The sequence below is a fragment of the Bombina bombina genome, chromosome 2 (genome assembly GCF_027579735.1).
Source record: "Bombina bombina isolate aBomBom1 chromosome 2, aBomBom1.pri, whole genome shotgun sequence".
Lineage (NCBI taxonomy): Eukaryota > Metazoa > Chordata > Amphibia > Anura > Bombinatoridae > Bombina > Bombina bombina.
The window spans coordinates 445209336-445235205 of NC_069500.1; the positions used below are offsets into that span (position 1 = coordinate 445209336).

General features: G+C 41.1%; 1 protein-coding gene across 1 annotated transcript in view; it reads left to right on the forward strand.

The window, feature by feature from the left end:
• CHEK2 (checkpoint kinase 2) overlaps window positions 1-25870 on the forward strand; it is a 531010-nt gene that overhangs the window by 190493 nt on the left and 314647 nt on the right. Inside the window, exon 11 of the mRNA XM_053702076.1 lies at window positions 14556-14642. Coding sequence (XP_053558051.1) covers window positions 14556-14642 — 87 coding nt within the window. The remainder of the gene's footprint in view (window positions 1-14555; window positions 14643-25870) is intronic.

The window sequence follows — 25870 nt, forward strand, 5'->3', positions numbered from 1 at the left end:
CGGATTATCTCAGTCGCCAAACGTTGCATCCGGGCAAATGGTCTCTTCACCCAGAGGTATTTCTTCAGATTGTTCAAATGTGGGGGCTTCCAGAAATAGATCTGATGGCCTCTCATCTAAACAAGAAACTTCCCAGGTATCTGTCCAGATCCAGGGATCCTCAAGCGGAAGCAGTGGATGCATTGTCACTTCCTTGGAAGTATCATCCTGCCTATATCTTTCCGCCTCTAGTTCTTCTTCCAAGAGTGATCTCCAAAATTCTGAAGGAATGCTCGTTTGTTCTGCTGGTAGCTCCAGCATGGCCTCACAGGTTTTGGTATGCGGATCTTGTCCGGATGGCTTCTTGCCAACCGTGGACTCTTCCGTTAAGGCCAGACCTTCTGTCTCAAGGTCCTTTTTTCCATCAGGATCTCAAATCCTTAAATTTAAAGGTATGGAGATTGAACGCTTGATTCTTAGTCAAAGAGGTTTCTCTGACTCTGTGATTAATACTATGTTACAGGCTCGTAAATCTGTATCTAGGGAGATATATTATAGAGTCTGGAAGACTTATATTTCTTGGTGTCTTTTTCATCATTTTTCCTGGCATTCTTTTAGAATTCCAAGAATTTTACAGTTTCTTCAGGATGGTTTGGATAAAGGTTTGTCTGCAAGTTCCTTGAAAGGACAAATCTCTGCTCTTTCTGTTCGTTTTCACAGAAAGATTGCTAATCTTCCTGATATTCATTGTTTTGTACAAGCTTTGGTGCGTATAAAACCTGTTATTAAGTCAATTTCTCCTCCTTGGAGTCTGAATTTGGTTCTGGGGGCTCTTCAAGCTCCTCCGTTTGAACCTATGCATTTATTGGACATTAAATTACTTTCTTGGAAAGTTTTGTTCCTTTTGGCCATCTCTTCTGCCAGAAGAGTTTCTGAATTATCTGCTCTTTCTTGTGAGTCTCCTTTTTTGATTTTTCATCAGGATAAGGCGGTGTTGCGAACTTCTTTTGAATTTTTACCTAAGGTTGTGAATTCCAACAACATTAGTAGAGAGATTGTGGTTCCTTCATTATGTCCTAATCCTACGAATTCTAAGGAGAAATCATTGCATTCTTTGGATGTGGTTAGAGCTTTGAAATATTATGTTGAAGCTACTAAGACTTTCCGAAAGACTTCTAGTCTATTTGTTATCTTTTCCGGTTCTAGGAAAGGTCAGAAGGCCTCTGCCATTTCTTTGGCATCATGGTTGAAATCTTTAATTCATCATGCTTATGTCGAGTCGGGTAAAACTCCGCCTCAAAGGATTACAGCTCATTCTACTAGGTCAGTTTCTACTTCCTGGGCGTTTAGGAATGAAGCTTCGGTTGATCAGATTTGCAAAGCAGCAACTTGGTCCTCTTTGCATACTTTTACTAAATTCTACCATTTTGATGTGTTTTCTTCTTCTGAAGCAGTTTTTGGTAGAAAAGTACTTCAGGCAGCTATTTCAGTTTGAATCTTCTGCTTATGTTTTCATTTAAACTTTATTTTGGGTGTGGATTATTTTCAGCAGGAATTGGCTGTCTTTATTTTATCCCTCCCTCTCTAGTGACTCTTGCGTGGAAAGATCCACATCTTGGGTAGTCATTATCCCATACGTCACTAGCTCATGGACTCTTGCTAATTACATGAAAGAAAACATAATTTATGTAAGAACTTACCTGATAAATTCATTTCTTTCATATTAGCAAGAGTCCATGAGGCCCACCCCTTTTTTTGTGGTGGTTATGATTTTTTTGTATAAAGCACAATTATTCCAATTCCTTATTTTTTATGCTTTCGCACTTTTTTCTTATCACCCCACTTCTTGGCTATTCGTTAAACTGATTTGTGGGTGTGGTGAGGGGTGTATTTATAGGCATTTTGAGGTTTGGGAAACTTTGCCCCTCCTGGTAGGAATGTATATCCCATACGTCACTAGCTCATGGACTCTTGCTAATATGAAAGAAATGAATTTATCAGGTAAGTTCTTACATAAATTATGTTTTTTCCAGTTCTTTTCCTTTTTCTACCAATGTCATCATGTATGGTCGTTTCATCGATGACATCATAATTATTTGGAATAGTCATGATGGACAACCAGTGGACAAATTCATAGATTATATGAATCATAATAATTACAATTTGACCTTCACAGCAAACAAAAATGTAACTAAAATTGACTTTTTGGACCTCAGTATAGAGAGTAGAGGTGACAAAATCTTCACAAGCACCTATAGAAAACCATTGGCACGCAACACGATATTGCGTGCTGATTCCTGTCATCTCTCTCATCTAAAGAGAGGTATTCCAAAGGCGCAATATTTACGATTGCGCCGAAATTGTACAGAATTAAATAAATATTATACACAAGCACATGAACTGACAGCTCGACTAGTGGATAGGGGTTACCAGAAGCACCTACTAATATGCATCCAAGAACAAGTAGGGAAGATAAACAGACAAGATCTACTCACAATTAATCCTAAGAGAAGGAGCACTGAATTTAATCGAACTAGTACAAATAGCAACATGCTATTCATTACCCAATTTAGTAGACAATACCAACAGATTTGTAGAATAGTTAAAAAGAACTTGACAATTCTAAAGAGCGATGAAACACTATCAAACATCCTTATAACAGGTGTGAGGTGCGTAGCTAGAAAAGCTCCGACTTTAGGTGACATAACAAGGAAAAACTTTGCAGGTAAACCCACTAGTAATATAAACTGGTTAAGCCTTAGACCTGGCTGTTTTAAATGTGGACATGTTCCCTGTAAAGGCTGTACTTGTATCACAGTTACTAATACATTTTCTTCAAATGTCACCAAACAAACTTTCCAAATAAGAGACAGGATAGATTGTAATTCCTTATTTGTGATCTACTTAATTAATTGCTTATCCTGCTCGAGTCAATATGTAGGCATCACGACCCGCCCATTAAAGGACAGGATTCGAGAACACCTACGCTCTTTAGATGAGAGAGAACCAAAAACACCTGTTGCTAAGCACTTCAGAACCCATGGCATAGGCCCCAAATACTTTTCGTTTATTGGTATAGACATCATAAAACAACATCCCCGAGGGGGTGATAGAGGAAAAACCCTTTGTAAAAAAGAAATATTTTGGATAGTAAAATTACATACTAGGGCCCCAGAGGGAATGAATAAAAGAATGGATGTGGATCTCTTCACTGAATAGTTTAAGAACGGTTCTTAATCTTATATGACTTTAGAGCATTGTAGAAATTTTAAATCAGAAATTTAAAATTAGAATCAGCTTTGGCAGTTAGACAGTTGGTGTAATGCCCTGACAACAAGACATACAACCAAAATTACAAATTAAAAATCAAAAACAATACTTGACAGAGAAGAAAAGAAGAAAAAATTTATTTATATAACAATCCTTATATGTAATAAAATACAAGATATACCAGATAATATACTTACAAAATCTCTCTTTTCTTTATTAGGAAATTCCCTTGTCCCCACGCTGGTCTTTCTGTCTTTTTGTCCTTTTGTCTTTATGTCATTTTGACTGTTTTAGTTTGATTCTAACTTATTGTTCATATATTACCTAAGTTGATCTCTATATCGAATTGTGGGACTAGTTCCCTTCCTCCTTGACTTATCCACTTTTGTTCATATCTCTCTTATCCTTTATATAAATTGACCCACAGCGTATAGCTGATGGAATATTTTACATATATCGGATATTAGATTGTCTCAATATGATTGGGTACAGATAAGTGAGCATTACTACTTTACCTTCAGTCACTGTCCAAAAAAGTCCTTAAGTGACAGTCGACTTAAGAATCAAATTCATAGTAGTGACATAGTACTAAACTATATGCTCTCTACCTGTACCCCTTGACTATATAATTTTTTTAAAAAAAGGATGTGTCCTTATCGAGTGAACTAAGATAAAATAAAATTAAAGAATATTTTTTTCTCTAACATTACACATTGCTTGACAGCTATATCTTAGGTCATCTCGCTTTGGACTCCTTAATTAATCCTTGACATATAGTCTTGAGACATTATTCACAATGACTAATATTATTATTTTATATATGTTATAATAATTATTTAGATTTTACTCCATATTTGTTTTTATAGCCTTTTTTTTCCATTTTTAGTGATTACTTATGTTTTTTTTTTTTAAAAAATTACTTTGCTTAGAATATATATCTAACTTGAATACTTTTGATCAGTCATAGATTTATCTATCTGCTCCTTAAGCAAAGTTTACTTGTCAATTTACAAACATGCTATTTTATATATGTATGTTTTTGGAATTTGAAAATGACATTGTTTTTTTTGAACATGTATTAGGTTTATTATTGTTAACATTATTTTACTTCATTTTAGTTTTTATTGTTAGGATTTGTTATTGTATGTTTTGTTAGATATGAATAATATATTTTGCGAGACCCATGGGAACTTGATACCCTTTCACAAACAACTAATTAATGATCACTTGCACATTTGCAATTTACAACTTGTTTGTTGATTGGTTACAGGCCCCTATATAGGTCTTTGTTCACATTAACTTATTAGCCTCTGATGAAGCGCATGTACGCATGCGCGAAACGCGTCAGGTGTCTACCTGTACCTACACCTGTCATTTGGCCATTCGGCTGAATAAAAGATATTGATACCAAGTTTGCAGTCTTCGGGTCTCCTCCTTCATTCCCCCTGGTGGGATTTACCTTCTATATATATATATATATATATATATATATATATATATATATATATATATATATATATATATATATATATACACAGAAGCATGGTATGAAAATATCTTTACAGTATCAGGTGACTTAAAGATGATCATAAAGTCAAATGGTATATCTTATGGATTGTTCAGGCAATGTCAAATAGTAGAGCTGGGATGTAGCTTATGTCAGAACTAAAGAGTAAGGTCTATGATGCGTGAGGATTTCAAAAGAGCAAGATATAGTCAATGTCTTAATTATTTATTGCCTCAGAATCTGGATTGAGATATCTGTTGGGTTTACTACTATGTCTACTTTAATCTAACTGGTCACCTGAGAAGGGAGGAGTCAATTTGGATGCTTCTGAAATAAAATGTATATAATAATGATTGTGGGATATAGGCCATTGGATGTATTTTCCCGTGTTTAACAGGTAAACTATAGGGGGAAGGCGGAGCCATCAAAAAAAACTATTTGAAATGTTCATGTGAATAGGAGTGATTAGAGTAACAGAAATATGGTCAGGGAATCTTTGATAAATAAGCTATCTCATACATTGATTCAGGTAAAACTTTGATCAAATATGTATGGACTCAGCCTCAACAAAATGAAACAAAGGCTTGATTTCTTACTGTGTGTATAAAAAAGAGCGCAACTTACAGCTACCAGGTACCATTCTTTCTTAGTAAATAATACACAATGTTAAACTTGCTAATAATGTCTGCTTTATATTTTTCAAATCAATTGACAGTAACCACGTTTTATACCTCCTATTTTTAATCATAGAAAGCTATCTACTAGGATAGTGTTATAGGAACTGAAATAGCTATATGAACTATATACGAAAAAGTAAATACAACATGGGTATATCTGGACTATTGGGTACTGTGAATATATAGTCAAGACTCAGATACATTTTGGTTTTAGATGACATTGGAGTATACATAGCCGAAAACCATAGGGCCATATTCCTTACAATAACAGTGACACCAGGGACAAGATGGCTCACCTAAATATATTACATGTTGGAAAGATCCTTCAGAATTAACTAGGTATGAGGCTCTGCCGCCTCGGCCACTGACGACAGAACCGACACTATATAGAGCAATAGTAAGGATCTCATCTCAATAAATTAAAGAGTTAGGTCTAGCACCTTTTAAGAGTAATATAGGCATTGTATAATGTTATATATATAGCCACTTGGTGTCCAGCTCAAAGACAGCTATCTTAAAAACCTAAGAGAGCATCTTAGGAGTAAGCTAAAGTAGTGATACAGTTTAAGTAAATCAGCTTGAGTGCAAATTCCTGCTTAATCCCCAATTGTATTTGCAAACTACCACTATATAATATCATATATACAGCAGTAGGGTATCTTTTAATAGTCTAATTATCAGAATGAGTATCTAATCAAACCATCTAACAAATCTAGAATACTAACCGAAATTAACTAAGTGTTTATAAGGCAAACAAGCAGGAGTCCTTCATTTTAGCTTTGCGGCATGACTTGGTAAGTCCCCGGTAGCTGTGCGGTTTGTTGCATTCATCCCACCCCAGATAGCATGGGTAAGTGAATTTCCCCACCAGATTTACAAACTGTCCCCAGACATTCTCCCCAATAGCATAACTCTGCCTCTAGCCATAGGCGCAACTCATTTGCGGTTTTCCACTTGTATCTGCTAGTCGCTTGACTGGTATAGTTATAGAGATCTGGCTCAGTAGTTTTGTTGGCAGTAACCAGTGCAGATAGGTCTTTCACGCCACTCCGTGTGATCTCTAACTTCATCTCATCGGTTGGGCTAGTTGTCCCCTCGAGGTCCGTTGCCCTCCGTTCTGCATGTAAAGTAGTTGTTAAGCACTGGAGCTCCCAATTAGCACCTCTGGCATACCTTTCTATGAAGTTAACTATATAGGAATCGGGCTCTGTAGATTCTGCCTCATCATGTTAAGACGCCATCTTTAGTGCTTGTTTGAAAGCCGCCTGGAAGTCATCTATAAGGGTGCCCATCTTCCTGAGTATGTGATCTGTATATGTCATATAGCTCCTATGAGAAAGTAATCACCAATGAAACTAGTGGGGACCAGGTAGCCAAATTGAGCCTTCTCGTTAGTCTCCACGTGGGCAGGGAAATGGCCGCTCTCGAGGACGCGACCAGTCATAGTCATCTAAGCAGGGCTGTTACCGCTATAGATTATAGTTCTCTAATATGTTAACCTGGTAGGTTTCCTGAGCCGCTAGACTCCCAATATTTATTGAAAATAAAAGCCTGAACGGTCGCAAAACTTGTTTTTTTTTTTTTTTAATAACTTTATTTATTATCGGAATCCAATACATACATGGCAGTAGGGCATAAAGAGTCCAATAGAAAAGTACATGAAGCACTACATTGCAAGATCCTTCATACGATCACATAATCAACGACCCATATGACTCCACCATGTAGAGGTATGGGTTCACATTTTCTTATAAGTAAAATAACAAAAAACAAAAAAACAAAAAACAAGAACAAACAGAAATATAAACAAACAAAAGGTAACACAGACGCATAATACAAACACATAATAACATACCTGAGCACTCCGGTCTGGTTCACCCCCCATGGACACGCAACAGGAGCAGGAAAGGGAGAGAGAAGTGGTAATAATAGTGACACCATGAAAGAAGGCGTCAGGGTAGGTAAGTTTGTGCACCACCAATGCAGTATTACTGGTTAATTCTGGGGGGCCGGGAAAGACCAATTTCCTTTAAGGTTTTCATTTAAGATAAAAAGACTGTTTCTAAATGGGTAAATGACCCTTTCCCTAACTGCTTCCGGTAAATATAGAAGGTAGGTTCCCCATTTCAGTATGAAACGTTTTACTCGTTTTTCCGGATCACCCTTCACATCTGCCTGTTCTATTAGCATTTGCGTATGTATATTTCTAAGAAGCTTTTGGAGAGGGGGGGTTTTATTACTAGCCCAACCCTCCAAGATCACTTGTTTCGCCAAGACTATTACTGTGGATACTAAGCTGTCATAAGAGGGTGGGTTATCATTAAGGGTTAGGAAAATAATACGTTGAGGTGAGAGAGCTATCTGGGTGTTTGTCGCTTTTGTGAGCCAGTATGATATCTTGAACCAGAAGCTCTGTAGCTTGGGGCAATTCCAAAGCAAATGCAGCCAGTCTGGTGAAGCCAAACTGCACTTAGGGCAAGTATCACTAGCTCCAGGAACCCATCTAGAGTGTAGGTGCGGGGTTATGTAGGCCTGATGCATGAATTTTAGATGTGACTCCCTCAACTTGGCAGAAATGGTGACTGACTGTATTTTCCTCAGACTTGTGTGAATAAGCTCTTCATTAACTAATAAATCAGTAAAGCCGTCCCATTTAGATATAAGCCCGCACATAGCTGAGTTTTCAAAATGTTTTAAGATTAAATTGTATGTGTGTGTGATTTTATATGAACCCTGCCTTGCTAGCGCACATAGGTTATCAACCTGGGTAGGCTCCCTGAGAAGGCGCCCCTCTGTTTTTAACTTAGTGATATAATGTCTGCACTGAAAGTATGCGAAGCGATGGGAGCTTGGGAGACCAAACACATCCCTTAAATCCTGAAAAGGGACAATTTCCAGAGTCAAAGGATTGATAAGCTGTTTAATCTTTGTGAGCTTTTGATCACGCCACTCCTGAAATGCTTTTGTGGTGTATCCAGGGAGAAAATTTAGGTTACCCTGAATCGGCAAGAGCTTACTCACTGATTTGTCTACCCCCCACAACCTGCACAACTTGGCCCAAGCCCTAAGCGGGTCCCTATATAATACGTGAGACTGTATGTGTGAGGGTAGTGAAGTGAAGCTTGCATGGGGCAGGAAGGCCAAGCTTATTGGTTTAACCAAACTATTTTCTAAGGCAGGGACAGTGAATCGATTGTCATCTACAAGCCAATCTAGTATGAGTTTAGTCAGAGTGGCCCAGTTATACCATAAAATGTTCGGGAGACGAAGACCTCCTCTTTCCAGGGGCATCACTAAGTAATTTTGTCCTATCCTATGTTTCTTGCCCCTCCAGATAAACTGCCCCAGAGCGGATTGTATTGACTTGGTGTCTTGTTTGGTAAGAAGGAGAGGTAACATCTGCAGAGGATATAAGAGTTTGGGCAACGCCACCATTCTAAACAAGTGAATTCGGCCCATAAGAGATAGGGGTAAACTACACCAACCCGAGAGTAAAAGTTTTATGTTGCTTATAGTATTTGACAGATTTAACTGGTATAATTTATTGGGATTCACATGTATATGAATGCCTAAATACTTAAATGAGCCATCTGTCATTTTAAGAGTGGTGTTTGTCAAAGTGGTGTTTTGCTTATTTTGCAGCCACGTGACTTCAGATTTGTTGACATTAATTTTGTAACCTGTGAAAGTTCCAAAAGTCTTAATTACCTCTAAGAGGGGATTCAAGTTGGTAGCAGGATTGCCTATAAATAACAACAAGTCATCTGCATACAGCGACAGATGTTGCTTATGGTCTAAAACGTCTAATCCCGCACATTTTTGTCGGATGTGACATGCAAGGGGTTCTATGGCTAGGTCGAAGAGCAAAGGGGACAACGGGCATCCCTGTCTGGTACACCTCTGCAAAACAAATGAGGGGGAAAGCTCCCCATTAACTATCAAAGATGCCTTAGGGGCTGTATACAGCCGTTGGAGAAAAGCTGTAAAGTTGCCTGAAATGCCAAATTTTTCTAGTGACGTATGCAAATGATCCCATTCAATCCTGTCGAACGCCTTCTCCGCGTCAAGGGCGAGGAGACAGGCGTCTTGTAGATCTACAGGATTAGAGGATTGGGTGTTATACCAATAATAAGAGGTAATTGCCAATGTTTTCCTGATATTGATCACTGATGATCTCCCTTTTACAAACCCGGTCTGATCTGTGTGTATGATTGAGGGAAGAATCTGGGCCAACCGGTCAGCTAAAATTTTGGTCAGTAGTTTATAATCGCTGTTTAACAGCGAAATTGGGCGATATGAGGAGGTATCTGTGGGATCTTTATCAGGCTTAGGGATGAGACAGATGTTTGCCTCTGTGAATCTGGCATCTATTTGAGAGGAACCCTCCAAGTATGCGGTATATAAGGAGGCAAGAGTTGGGGCCATCTCATTTACAAGAAGTCTATAGTACTCTACAGGTAGCCCATCAGGGCCTGCCGCTTTTCCGAGTTTGGCTCTATTTACAGCTTTAACTACTTCCTGGGGTAGAATGCTGGCGCTAAGTAGTGAGTTATGCTCTTCTGAGAGAGCCGGGATATGTGTAGCATCCCAGAAGCTTTGCTTAGCCTCTAAGCTAATCTCTTGGCTGGTATATAAAGAGGAGTAATATTTAATAAATTCTGACATGATTTCTTTGTTGTTTGAAGTTAGATGTGATTTAGATTTTATGGCCAGTATGTGTGATTTAGGCGTGTAGAGTTTGACTAAATTTGCTAGCAACTTACCCGACTTGTTGCCATGCCGAAAGTACCGTCCCTGTCTGTGTATATCAAAATTGATATTCTGCTGAGCTAGGTATGTGTCTCTAGCCATCTTAAGCTCATAATATAGTTTCCTAGATCCAGGAGTGGGGTTAGAGAGGTACTCATTATATGCCTCAGTAAGGTTTGCTAAAAATGTCTCATCAATTTTTTTAATGCTTTTATTGTGATGTGCAGCGAAGGAGGTGATAGAGCCCCTCATAACGGGCTTGGAGGCGTGCCAAAACAAGTTGGGGTCCTCTTTGTGCTGGTCGTTATCTGAGGCATAATTTACCCACGCACTTTTCAGATGTTGACGAAAATTCATGTCGTGATATAGATAAGAAGGGAATCTCCAGGATCTACTTGGGGGTCTCATGGGTGTTGGCTGAAGTAAGAAATGAATTGGGGCATGGTCCGAAATCGTTATGTGTTCTATGGTCGGATGCTGGATTTGAGGTGTGATAACAGAGGAGGTGAGGAAATAATCTATTCGTGAAAGGGTGTTGTGTGTCTTAGATAGACAAGTATAATCTCTCTCCAATGGGTTTAGTATTCTCCATACATCTACAAGATTTAAAGTAGTCTTTAAGTTATTTATCAATGAGACCTCTCTCTTATATCTTGAGTGTGAGAAACCTGAGGAGCTAGCTAATGCCGGGTCCCTAAACCTGTCCAAAGGGAGGGCCTGGACCAAGTTGTAATCCCCCCCCAAAATGATAGGAGCAGCGTAAGTGGCCAATTTAGCTATTAGAGAGGACCAAAAGAAAGGGCAGAATTCATTAGGACCGTAAACATTACATATAGTATACGCAAAACTTGGTTTTGTAGGAATTATAGCCGGAGCTGCTGAGATGTGCCGTTCCGCTCAGGCGCTGGCTCCCTAAATTATGTTTTTTTGCTTTCTGGACTTTATGACGCATAATTATACAATATATAACTGAAATATTCATATCCCCTAATATCTAAACCTGTTTCAACGTATTACTGTAGCTTGCGTTTCTTATAATTTAAAAAAATGTTTCACTTATTCTGGGTCATCGAAAAAAATGTATACCTTCTGCTCCTACATATTTCAGTCTAGCTGGGTAAATGACCACCACCTTATGACCTGCTGCTATTAGATTTGTACATAAAGGAGTCATTTTCCTTCTCTTATTTAAAGTCTCCATCGAATAATCACTAATAATTAAAATCCTTTTACCATCCATTTCCAAATTACCTTTTTTCCTATATAAATTCATAAATTTGACCTTATCTTGAAAGTCTAAAAACTTTGCTATTACTGGTCTGGGTCTCTGATCTGTAGAGTTTTCCCTTACAGTACCAATTCTATGGGTTCTTTCTATCTTTAGCGGTAGATCCTTTTCCTCAAATCCTAATGTTCTGGGTAGCTGATGCGATATAAATTCCTGTAGATCTTTATACTTGTTTCCCTCTTGCAGGCCTATGATTCTTACATTTTTCCTGCGAGCTCTATTTTCTAAGTCTTCGATCTTTAAGATTAAATCCATGTTGAGTCTTATTTTGTAACTCTTCTAGTCTAACCTGACTATCCTCTCCTTCGGATATTTGTTACTCAGCTTCCTGATACTTCAGATTGGATTTTATCAAAGCGTGGAATGAACATTTCTGACAATTTTCTGACCATTATATCCCTTTCCCCTGAAAGTAAACCTTTTTCTGCTCCCCCATCTAAGGAGGTTTCACCCTGTGACTTCCTAGTAGATGCGTGTTTTTTCTCTTGTGTCTTTTGTTTTTTAGTCATTCTGAGATTTTGTGGGTTAGTGACAAATTTATCCATATGTTAAAACGTGAGCAAAAAGGGAGGAAAAAAAAAAAGGGAGCGAGATTATATTCCTGGCTCCAGAATCTATGTGTGATGCACTTTAAAAAAAACAAAAAAATCTATAAACTATGCGTGTACCAAGAAACGTGTTCTGTGCACTTTAATTCTCCTCTTCGGAGGTATGCAGAGAGATATAAATATACAAATTTTCTGGGGGATTATTGTCCTAGTTCCTCCTTAGTTTTAAATTTTAATAGGTCGTTGTATTTTAACTTTGTTTCTTTACTAGACAGATAAGTTACTTTCTTTATTTATACCCGACAGGTGTAACTAAACCTGCTGTACTTAATTAGATTAGGTAAATAATTTTATTTATGCAGGTCCCGAAAGCCAGTATCCCTGGTTACCAAACTCCAATAACCTTTTAAGTTATAGACTATACACAAGTCAGCAAGTTGTTATCTTACCCTAATACTTAGCCCTTTATACGTGGAGATAAAGCTTTACAACCATACTCTATATATCTAGCCTTCAGTACCCTTTCAAAATATAAACTGTAGATATATAAACAAGTTGCTAACTTCTTTCTTACATTTGCACTCTTCTAAGTAGCCCTTTCAGGCGCGCAATTATCTCGCGGCCAACAAATCAAGCAGGTTGAAAAGATAGAACAGGGCACTCTACAGCGAGCGACTCACCAGCAACCTGCACATCTTAGATGTTATGCGGGTCCTAAAATGTTGTCTACAATCTCAGGATTTTTGTGAGTCTTTGGCATTGTTTGTTGTTTTTCTGGATAAACATAAACACCGGAAAGCTACTACAACTTTTCTTTTCTCTGGTTGAAAAGTGTTAATCGTAGGGTTTTTGAGCCTGCTAGACAGCAGTCTCCTGAGAGATTTTCAGCCCCCTCCACTAGGGGGGTGTCTTCTTTTTGGGCCTTCAAGAGAAAGGCCTCTGTAGAACTTTTTTTTTTTCTGAATTTTATAAATTCGATACTTTTGCATCAGCTGAGGCTTCCTTTGGGAGAAAGGTTTTTCAAGCAGTGGTGCCTTCTGTTTAGGTTACCTGTCTTCTCCCTCCCGTATCATCTGTGTCCTCTAGCTTGGGTATTGATTCCGAACAGTAATTGAAGATGATCCGTGGACTCACTGTGTCATTAGAAAGAAAACAAAATTTATGCTTACCTGATAAATTTATTTATTTCTTGACATGGTGAGTCCACGGCCCTCCCTGTTTTTCAGACAGGTTTTTTTTTATATAGACCTCCGGCACCTCTGCACCTTGTGTTATTTCCTTTCTCTCCTTTTCCTTCGGTTGAATGATTGGGGGTTGTGGGAAGGGAAGGGATACTTAACAGCTTTGCTGTGATGCTCTTTGCCTCCTCCTGCTGGCCGGGAGTGATATTCCCCAACAGTAATTGAAGATGATCCGTGGACTCACCGTATCAAGAAATAAATACATTTATCAGGTTAGCATAAATTATGTTTTTAACAAAAGATGGATGGCTTTGTGCATCAGTACAGTTTATGAAGACTTAAAGGGACAGTCTAGTCAAAATTAAACTTTCATGATTCAAATAGGGCATGCAACTTTCAAATTTGCTTTGTTTTCTTTGTATTCTTTGTTGAAAGCTAAACGTAGGTAGGCTCATATACTAGTTTCTAAGCCCTTGAAGGCCGCTCTTATTTCAGTGTATTTTGAAAGTTTTTTCACAGCTATACAGTGCTAGTTCATGTCTGCCATATAGAGAACATTGTGCTCACTCCGTGGAGTTATTTGAGTCTGCACTGATTGTTGATTGGGTGAAATGCAAGTCTGTCAAGATAAATGAAATAAGGGGCAGTCTGCAGAGGTTTTAGATACGAGATAATCACGGAGTTAAAAGTATATTAATATAACCGTGTTGGTTATGCAAAACTGGTGAATGTGTATTTAAGGGATTATCTTTTTAAACAATAAAAATTCTGGAGTAGACTGTACTTTTAAATCTCAATCGACCAGGGCAGCTCCACTTCCTGGAAGCATAAGCAGACCTATTGTCTTACGACTTGTGTGAGACAGCAGTTTGGAGTTCTCCCCACACATTGCTGAAGAAAATATGATCAGTGTGCCTGAGTTGAGGAAAAAAATTGCATGGGAATAAAATACTGGTTCTTCAATGCTACATGTGCTTTATTCTGTTTCTATCTGCTCATGTATTCTATTTATTGCTTCATAAATCTTTTTTGGTACAGACAAATAGGGCAAGCTAAGATTAATGGAAATTAAATCTTGCTTAACAAAATTTCAATTTCTTGATTCGTGTCCCTTAGTAGCACTAAGTTTCTCTCTTCTGTTCCTGCTACGTTATGTTTATTGAAAAGCAGTGAAGCAATTTTATGCTCCCCTGAAATATAAAGGTTTCAGGCTTTAGGTTTCTGCTCACTTGAAAAGGTGCCAATGTTTGCTAGTGAACGATTTTAAGGGGGGAGACAAAATACAGAAATATTGGTAGGTATGATTTACAGTATTATTAGTAATGTTGATAATACACCTTTATCTTCTTTTTAAAGTATCTTCATGAAAATGGAATTATACATCGGGACCTAAAGCCAGAAAATGTTCTTCTGTCATCAACTAGTGAAGAATGTTGTATAAAGGTATGTGATGTACTGTTACCTAGTGTAAATATTATTACAGAGGATGGTTTTTATTTTCAGTCTGATAATGACCATTTTTACATACGCATATTTCCTTTATAAGCAAGGTAGGCACCTCAGCAGAGCTAAAGCTGAGGTGTAGATGCTGTTTTAGGGTTTTTTGAAACGTTATTGTATTACATGATAAATAAATCAATTTTGTTTTTGCATTGCTTCAAAAATAAAGAAGTTTCGTTTTAAAATTTAAAGAAACTGTAACGGTTTTGTCTAAATAAAATTTTATTAAAGTTTGAATAATTTTATAGATGGATCATAACTCTGTTAGAGATTACAGATGTTCTTTATGTTTGAATGCTAACATTGAACCCCCAATTCCTTTCTGTTCCTCATGTGTTGAGAGAACATTACATTTTAAGGATAGACTTTTTGAGCCAATATTGTCTAAGACGAATGCTGTCCAGGAGTCTCCTGACAATGTTCAAAATATGCCGCATATTTCTCCTCAGGTGTCCCAAATGCTATTACCCATTAATACAGTGCCCTGCGCTTCCTCTCAAGCTCCGTCTGGGGTCTCTTTGCAAGACATTGCTTTCCTCATGTCTTCTGCAGTTTCTTATGCATTGTCTGTCTTTCCCATGCTACAGGGAAAGCGCAAGAGGAAGTCTAAAGAATCGGTGCGTAAGGTGTCTAACTCATTTGTGGCTATTCCGAATATTCCCTCTCATAGATCTGATGAGGAGGCTTCTCAGGTAGCATCTGAGGGTGAGATCTCAGATTCTGACAGTGTAATTACTTTTTCTGATGCTAAAGTTGTATCCTTCAGGTTTAAGCTAGAGCACCTCCATTTACTACTCAAGGCGGTTTTGGCTACTCTGGACGACTCTGACACTACTGTCGTTGTCAACCCTAAAAAGTCTAGTAAACTTAACAAGTATTATGATGTACCTTCCATGCTGGAATGTTTTCCCGTACCAGATCGGGCTACAGAATTTATTGTTAGGAATGGGAGAAGCCGGGTATTCCCTTTTCTCCTTCTCCTATTTTTAAGAAGATATTTCCCATTGATGACTCTATTAAGGAGTCTTGGCAAATGGTCTACAAGGTGGAAGGAGCAATTTCCATTTTAGCTAAGAGAACTACAATTCCCATAGAGGATAGCTGTTCTTTTAAGTATCCTATTGATAAGAAACTGGATTTCCATTCTGACTCGCAGAGCCTTGTGGTTGAAATCTTGGTCGGCAGATGTGTCGTCCAAGTCTAAACTTTTTGCTATTCCTTACAATGGTAAGACCTTGTTTTGGCCCAGCTTTGGCTGAAATTATTTCTTATATTATAGGAGGAAAAGGACGTTTCCTCCCTCAGGATAAGAGAAATAAGCAGAAGGGACGTCAGAGTAATTTTTGTTCTTTTCGAAACTTCAAATGTAAACCTTCCTCTCCCTCTACAAAACAGGAACAGTCCAAGCCTTCCTGGAGACCCATCCAATCTTGGAATAAGGGAAAGCAATCCAAGAAGCCAGCTAATGATTCAGAGTCAGCATGAAGGGTCTGCCCACGATCCGGGACCGGATCTTGGGGGGGCAGACTTTCCTTTTTTCGCTCAGGCTTCGGTTCGAGATGTTCAGAATCCTTGTGCGATAGACATCGTGTCCCAGGGATACAAACTAGAATTCAAGACCTTTCCCCCCAGGGGCAGATTTCTTCTCTCAAGATTATCTGTTGACCAGATAAAAAGAGAGGCGTTCTTACGTTGTGTTCGGGATCTATCCAAAAGGGGGGTGATAGTTCCTGTTCCAGTTCAGGAGCAGGCTCTGGGATTTTACTCCAATCTGTTTGTGGTTCCCAAGAAAGAGGGAACCTTCAGACCAATCTTGGATCTCGAGTCTAAACAAATTTCTCAGAGTACCGTCCTTCAAAATGGAAACTATTCGTTCCATTCTTCCTTTAGTTTATGAGGGTCAATTTATGACAACAGTAGATTTAAAGGATGTGTGCCTTCATGTTCCCATCCACAGGGATCATCACAAGTTTCTGAGATTTACTTTTCTCCACAAACACTTCCAATTTGTGGCTCTTCCTTTCGGTCTTGCTACAGCTCCCAGAATTTTTCAATGCTTCTGGGATCTCTGTTGTCAGTGCTCCAGTTACAGGGTATTGCAGTGGCGCCTTATCTGAATGACATTCTGGTTCAGACCCAGTCTTTCATCTAGCAAACGCCCACACGGAGATGCTCTTATCCTTCATGCGCTCTCATGGTTGGAAGGTGAGTCTGGAAAAAAGTTCCTTAATTCCATCTACAAGGGTAGTCTTCTGGGGAACCATAATAGATTCCATATTGATGAAGATATTTCTGACAGAGGTCAGAAAATTGAAAATTTTCTATGCTTGTCTGGCACTTCAATCCTCTCCTCAGCCATCAGTGGCTCAATGTATGGAGTTAATAGGTCTGATGGTAGCCGCTATGGACATCATCCTGTTTGCTCGTTTCCACCTCAGGCCTCTGCAGTAATGCATGCTCAGGCAGTGGAACGGGGATTATTCGGATCTATCTCCGCAAATTCATCTGGGTCAGATGACAAGAGTTTCTCTTCCTAGGTGGTTGTCTCAGGATCATCTCTCCCAGAGAATCTGTTTTAGCTGACCCTTCTGGGTGATTGTGACAACGGACGCCAGCCTACTAGGTTGGGGAGCAGTCTGGGGCCTTCTAAGGGCTCAGGGGACATGGACTCGGGAGGAGCCTGTTCTTCCCATAAACATTCTAGAGCTGAGAGCAATATTCAATGCTCTTCTGGCCTGGCCTCAGTTAGCTTCAGCCCTGTTTATCAGATTTCAATCTGACAACCAATCCTCAGTGGCTTACATCAATCATTAGGGAGGAACTCGGAGCTCCTTGGCCATGTCAGAGGTGTGCAAGATTATTCAGTGGGCGGAGATCCACAACTGCTGTCTATCTGCGATCCACATTCCAGGAGTGGACAATTGGGAAGCGGATTTTCTGAGCAGACAGACCTTTCTCCCGGGGGAATGGGAACTTCATCCGTAAGTGTTTTCCAACTTGATTCTCAAATGGGGACAACCGGATCTAGATCTCATGGCATCTCGTCAGAATGCCAAGCTCCCGAGGTACGGGTCAAGGTCCAGAGATCCTCAGGCGGTACTTATAGATGCTCTGGCTGTTCCTTGGAATTTCAGTCTAGCATAATTTATTCCTCTGTTCGCTCTCCTTCCTCGGGTCATTGCTCGAATCAAACAAGAGAGGGCGTCGGTGATTCTCATTGCTCCGGCGTGGCCTCACAGGATCTGGTATGCAGACCTGGTGGAGATGTCATCTCGCCCACCTTGGAGTCTTCTATTGAGAAAGGACCTTTTACTTCAGGGGCCCTTCCTTCATCTAAATCTAGTTTCTCTGAAGCTGACTGCTTGGAGATTGAATGCTTGATTTTATCTAAGCGTGGATTTTCAGAGTCTGTCTTTGAGACCATGATTCAGGCTTGTAAGCCTGTGACTAGAAAGATTTACCATAAGATATGGCGTAAATATCTGCATTGGTGTGAATCCAGAGGCTACTCTTGGAGTAGAGTTCGGATTCCTAGAATTTTGTCTTTTCTCCAAGAGGGCTTGGAGAAGGGTTTATTGGCAAGCTCCCTAAAGGGTCAAATATCTGCCTTGTCTATTTTGTTACATACACGTCTGGCGGATGTACCAGACGTGCAATCATTCTGTCAGGCCTTGATCAGAATCAGGCCTGTGTTTAAACGGTTTACAGAGCTTCAGAGCTATCTGCATTACAGTATGAGTCTCCTTACCTTATTTTTCATTCGGATAAGGTAGTTTTGCGTACTAAGTTAGGGTTTCTCCCTAAAGTGGTTTCAGATCGGAACATTAATCAGGAGATTGTTGTTCCTTCCTTGTGTCTTAACCCTTCTTCTCAGAAGGAACGTCTGCTGCACAATCTGGACGTAGTGCGTGCATTGAAATTCTATTTACAGGCGACTAAGGATTTTCGTCAGTCTTTTGCTCTGTTTGGGGTTTTCTCTGGAAAACGTAAGGGGCAGAAAGCTACGGCTACTTCTCTTTCTTTGTGGCTGAAGAGTATCATTCGCTTGGCTTATGAAACTGATGGACAGCAGCCTCCTGGGAGAGTTACGGCTTATTCTACGAGGGCTTTTTCCTCTTCTTGGGCATTCAAAGATGAAGCTTCTGTGTAACAGATTTGCAAGGCTGCAACTTGGTCCTCTCTTCACTCTTTTTCAAAGTTCTATAAATTTGAATACTTTGGCTCGGCTGAGGCTACTTTTGGGAGAAAGGTTCTTCATGCAGTGGTGCCTTCCATTTAGATTCCCTGTCTTGTCCCTCCCTTATCATCTGTGTCCTCTAGCTTGGGTATTGATTCCCAATAGTAATTAGATGATCCGTAGACTCACTGTGTCATTAGAAAGAAAACAAAATGTATGCTTACCTGAGTCGACGGCCCGCCCTATGTTCTTATGGACAGGGTTTTTTTTGTTATAAACTTCAGACACCTCTGCACCTTGTTGCTTCCTTTCTCTCCTTTGCTTCGGTCGAATGACTGGGGTTGGAGAGAAGGGAAGTGATATTTAACAGCTTTGCTGGGTGCTCTTTGCCACCTCCTGCTGGGCAGGAGTGATATTCCCAATAGTAATTAGATGATTCGTGGACTCACCGTGTCAAGAAATAAATACATTTATCAGGTAAGCATAAATTATTATTTTTTTACACTCTATCTGAATCGTTTAAGAAAAATGTCCCTTTAAACATGTTTTAGTACCAAATTTTGTAAATTTTAGTAGTTTATACAATTAAAATACATTAAAGGTATATCATTTAATTTGTGATTAAAATAAAAATGTGTTTTAAAGCTAACTGTTGTTGTATTATCTTAAACATAAATTTGAGTATCATGCAGTGTGGCCCCTAGCCAATCCTGTCAGCAGGGCTCTGATAAAGCCTCTGTCGTCCTTAGCGACATCTCCATCATATTCAAAGCTGGAGCTGAGTACCATTTAGTAAGTTTACCTCCATGTAATATTGGATTTTGAAAAAGCAAAATCTTCTCTTAAATGAGGGTTTGCATGTCTCCCTAGAAGCTCCTATTCATCACAGTCAAGTTAGTGAGGAAGTGCCACTGTTGTTGGCCACTTGCCTAGTGTGTATGATGTCATTGAAAGTGTGCCAATGTCCAAAGACATGAATGATGTCTAGTGACCTTGGGTCCTATCTCATTATCCCCTATGGTAACAGCAGTTTGGAAGGTTCTGGGGGTTGACCCCAGCACTGTGTATGAAAGAGCCACCCCCTGTGTCCTCTGCACTTAGAAGGTTAAATGGACAGTCTACACTAAAATTGTTATTGTTCAAAAAGATAGATAATGCCTTTACTACCCATTCCCCAGCTTTGCACAACCAACATTGATATATTAATTCACAGAAGCGGTCCACAGCTTGGAGGTTGGCAGAGAAGTGTCAGAAGATACGGAGTAGTTCCTTATGGAGGTTATCTACCCTTCAGAATGGGACTGGAGTTTAAAGTAGTCTTGTCAACCTCTCAGTCAGAGCATTGATGAAAGTAAGGGTCTGGAGATGCAGGGAGAGTCTTTCTGCGAACCCATCCAGACTCATATTAACAGCTCCTAAGCAATCAGTGTTGACAAGTTTCACTGCCTGCTTCCATCACTCAAGTCCATGTCAGGAGCGATGCTACACGACTGTCAAACTTGAGAGGCTGTGTTTCTGTTCCACGGCATAGATTCCGGTAAGATCATTTAATTTTTTATACACATATGATAACGCAAGAAGACAGGGTCACAGTGTGGCTCCTTTTATCTGTATGGAATCAAGGGTTAATATCTACGGAAGGGGATTATTGAACAGGGGGGTTTAATCACATACATTTTTTATTATGTTTATGCTGCGACATGTGTGAGATGAGGTTCAGGCAGATGTGGAACTTACAGATTTTACTTTCGTTTTTGGGTAAGCTGCGCAGCCTGTTAGGCTTGGCATGCTTTTTCCTATAGCAGGGCGGTCCTGCATAGTGCACCACGTGACCGGGTGTGGTCACACTGATTTCATTGGTCCTGACCGTGTGGTTTAAGGAGACAAAGTGGTTTCTCTGTTTGGCCTGGGTCATAGTAGGTGATGAGTGCCCCAGCCATTGGGGGTATTAAGGTGCCATTTTATATTGTTTCCTATAGTCCGTTTTATATGCGCAAGCTATGGAGGACTCTGATACGTTAGAGGGTACTCCCTCTTTACCTAAGTTTAATACCTGTCTATATTGTGAGGAGGCCACGGTATACCCGCCTACTCAATTATGTTCCACATGCCTTGGAAAGTCAATATGTTTAGTACCACTGAGCCGTCCACCTCTGAGGAGTCTCCGTCCCATGAGGTGCGCACCCTAAAGTAATCTCCTATTACACATTCAGCTTCCCGTAGCACTTCTGATCCTCCATCTAGAGGGGCCCTTTTACCGCCAGACTTCACTGACCAGTTACAAACGGCAGTGTCTGCGGCCTTTAGTGCTTTACCTTGCCCTGCTAAGTGCAAGCGAAAGGTCAAATATTGCTATCTTTCCCAGGGGTCATCTGCTAGCTTATTGGAGTTATCTGATACAAGATTATCAGTTGACGAAGACGCCTCTGATACTTCAGAGGATGCTCTTTCTGGGTCGGAACCTGCTGATTCTAAGCCTCCAGCTGTGGAGGAACCAGACTTTAGATTTAGGATTGAACATTTACGCTTTCTGCTAAAGGAAGTTTTGGCTACTTTAGAGCTTCCGGAGCCTAAATTGCCTGAGGAACATTGTATTCCTAAGTTAGATAAGGTCTACGAGGACAGGGTTGTACCACAGACTTCCCGTAAAAATGGTTTGTCATTTTCCCCTTTAAAAAATTATTCCCGGGTTCCAGACTCGCAATTGGAGTTGTGAGGCTCCATCCCCAAAGTGGATGGCGCTATCTCCACGCTTTCTAAGCGCACTACTGTCCCGCTTAAGGATAGTTTGTCGTTTAAAGAGCCCATAGATAAGAAGATTGAAACTCTGTTAATAAAGATGTTTCAACATATGGGATATTTGTTTCAACCTGCAGCGGCTGTTGCTGCAGTTGCTGGAGCGGCTACCTACTGGTGTGACTCCTTATCTGAGTTGATCGAGGTGGAGGGTCCCCTCAACGTGATCCAAGAAAGAATCAAGTCCTTAAGGGTGGCTAATTCTTTTATTTGTGATGCCAAGGCTTCAGGTTTTTCTGTTCAAGCACTTAAGGCACTGTGGCTGAAGTCTTGGTCTGTGGACATGACTTTAAGGGAAAGATTCTTTTCCGTCCAGGCCTGGACTCAATTATCTCCACAGTTAGTAAAGGCAAAGGTGCCTTTTTACCACAGGATAAGAAAAACAAACCTAAGGGACAAGGTCCTAATTTTTGTTCCTTTCATTCGGATAAATCCCAACGTCAGCAGCCCTCCGCAAAGCCTGTGCAATCCAAGGGAATTTGGAAGCCGGCTCAGTCCTGGAATAAATCCAAGCAGAGCAAGAAGCCCGCTGAGTCAAAGTCGGCATGAAGTTGCGGCCCCCGATCCGGCTCTGGATCGTGTAGGGGGCAGACTGTAACTCTTTTCGGAAGCTTGGTTTGGGGACGTGCAAGACCGTGAGTTCTGGAGGTCATCGCTCAGGGATACAGGATAGGTTTCAAGTCTCATCCACCTAGGGGCAGATTCCTCTTGTCAAACCTGTCTTCAAGGCCAGAAAAGAGATAGGCCTTTCTAGGGTGCGTGAGGAATCTTTCTTCCCTGGGAGTCATTGTACCGATTCCTCTGGCAAAAGAGGTCTGGGGTACTACTCAAACCTTTTTGTGGTCCCGAAGAAGGAGGGAACTTTTTGCCTGATTCTGGACCTAAAGTGCTTAAACAAATTCCTATCTGTCCCCTCGTTCAAGATGTAGACAATAAGGTCCATCCTTCCATTTTACAGGAAGGACAGTTCATGACCATGATAGATCTGAAGGATGCATACCTTCACGTTCCAATACACAAGTTCCTAAGGTTTGCGTTCCTGGACCAGCACTTCCAGTTTATTGCACTTCCGTTTGGTCTAGCTACTGCTCCAAGAGTTTTTACGAAGGTTCTAGGGCTGGGATCTCAAACTATAATTACCTTGGGGCCACTGGTCAAGTTTTCTTCTCCCATGGGGGCCGCTTCCAAAACTTCAAACAAAATTAAACTATATATATATATATATATATATATATATATATATATATATATATATATATATATATATATATATATATATATATATATTCTGTTAAACAGATACTATCAGTAATGGCTTTGTGTCATATGTGTGCACCCCCCCACACACAGATCCCCACACACACACACACAGACCCAAACACACGTGCACACATACACACACACACACACAGACCCAAACACACACACAGAGACATACCCAGACCCCACACACATACAAAGACCCACACATACATGGACCCCCCAAACACACACACAGACCCCCCACATACACACACAGACCCCCACAGATACACCCACACACACACACCCACACAGACCCCCCACATACACACAGACCCCCACAGATGCACCCACACCCACACAGACTCCCCGCATACACACGCAGACCCACACCCACACAGACGCACATACACAGACCCACCCACACAAACACACCCAGACCCACACACAAACAGACCTACGCACAAACCCACACATACACAGACCCTCCCTCACACACACACCCAGACTCACACCTACGCACAAACCCACACATACACAGACCCTCCCTCACACACACACCCATACTCACACATACACACACAGACCTACACACACACACACAGACCCACACACATACACAGACTGCCTCACTCATACACACCCAGACTCACACATACACACACACAAACACACACAAACCCACACATACACACACACAGACCCACATATACATACACACACAGAATCACACATACACACACAGAATCACACATACACACACACGGACCCATACACACACAGACCCACACAAACACACACAGACTCGCACACTTACAGATCCCCCACACACAGAGACCCCCCACAGACCCCCCACACACACAGACCGCCTACAGACCACCCCTCACAAAGACCACCCCACACACAGAGACCACCCCACACAGAGACCCCCACAGACTACCCCACAAACAAACCTCCACACATATAGACCCCCCACACAGAGACCCCCACACACACAGACCCCCCACAGACTCCCACCCCCACTGTCCCCCTCCACACACACAGACCCCCCACAGACCACCCCACACAGAGGCCCCCCCACACACACAGACCCCTTTAGACACCCACACACACAGAAACACACACACATGGACTCCCCACACACAAGGCACCCCACACAATCCAAGATCCAGACACACACACACACAGACCCATACAGACCCCTCCACAAACACAAAGACCCCCACACAAGTTATGGCATGACACAGTATTTATTTATTTTTAACAATAAAAGCAAGCTACACTACAGACATACATTTTATACACAAAAAAAATCTCTGTGTAAGGCAGCACATACCTTGCTCAACCTCTTCTGCTACTGCTCCTGATGCTGCCTGCTTAGGCTCAGATCATCACACAGCCCAACTGACAGTTACACTACACCCCAAGGCCAAAGAAACAAACTTCCCTTCTACTGCTCACTCGCTCCTCTACTGCCAAACCCTGCTGCTATGGTGCCAATTCTATTGCATTGTGCACTCAGGGGCTTAACTAGGCTCCAACACCCGCCCCCCACCACGTGATGTCGCTATCCTATCTTCACAAAAATATTAAGAGATCATTAATATTTTTGAAAATGTTTATTGGGAAACAGCTCTATTCTGGTGTTTCAGTATCATTAGCGGGCCGTATTGTAACCAGTTTGTGGGCCCGAAATGGCCCACGGGCCGGTACTTTGAGACCCCTGTTCTATGGGCTCTGCTTGCGGTGGCCAGAACCAGAGGTATAGCAGTAGCGCCATACTTGGACGATATTCTGGTTCATGCACCATCCTGTCGCTTGGCAGAAGACCATTCGAAGGATCTTCTCTTTCTTCGATCTCATGGATGAAAGATAAACTCAGAGAAGAGTTCTCTTAATCCCAGTACCAGGGTGGAGTTCCTGGGTACTATAATAGACCATATCCATGAGGATATTCCTTACAGACCAGAGACGTTACAAGCTAACTTCCAATTGTCTTGCCCTCCAGACCTCCTTAAGGCCCTCTCTGGCTTGGTGTATGGAGGTGATTGGTCTCATGGTGTCCTGTATGGAGATCATTCCTTTTACCAGATTCAATCTCAGACCACTTCAGCTGTGCATGCTGAGACAGTGGAACAACTGGTCGAGAGAATTGCTCTCTTGGTGGCTCTGTCCAGATCACCTGTCCCAAGGGACGTCCTTCTTTAGACCATCTTGGGAGATTGTGTTTACGGACGCAAGTCTCTCAGGATGGGGAGCTGTTTGGGGTGCCAGGAAAGCACAGGGCCTTTGGACTTGAAAGGAATCACTCCTCTTGATAAACATTTTGGAACTTCGAGCTATCTTCAACGCTTTGAAGGCTTGGCCTCTTCTGGGTTCATCCCAGTTTATCAGATTCCAATTGGACAACATTACCTCTGTGGCTTACATCAACCATCAGGGGAGAGCAAGGAGCTCCCTAGCAATGAGGGATGCATCTCAGATTCTGGAATGGGTGGAGGCCCACAACTGCTCGCTGTAAGCGATCAACATTCGGTGTATGAACAACTGGGAAGCGGTTATCCTCAGCAGACAATCCTTTCATCCGGGGGAATTGTCTCTCCATCCCGTGGTGTTTGCGGCGATTTGCAACAGATAGGGGACGCCGGAGATAGATTTCATGGCGTCCCGGCTCAATTCCAAGCTACCCAGATATGCATTAGTAGTGCCTTGGAGGTTCCATCTGATCTACATTTTTCCGCCGTTACCACTCCTTCCTTGTGTAGTGGCCCGCATCAAGCAGGAGCAAGCATCACTGATTCTAATTGCTCCATCGTGGCCACGAAGGATGTGGTTCGCGGACCTGGTGGGGATGTCCTCATCTCCTCCATGGAGGTTACCTTGTTGCAGGGATCTGCTGGAACAGGGTCCTTTTTGTTCATCAAAATCTAGATTCTCTGAGGCTGACTGCATGGAG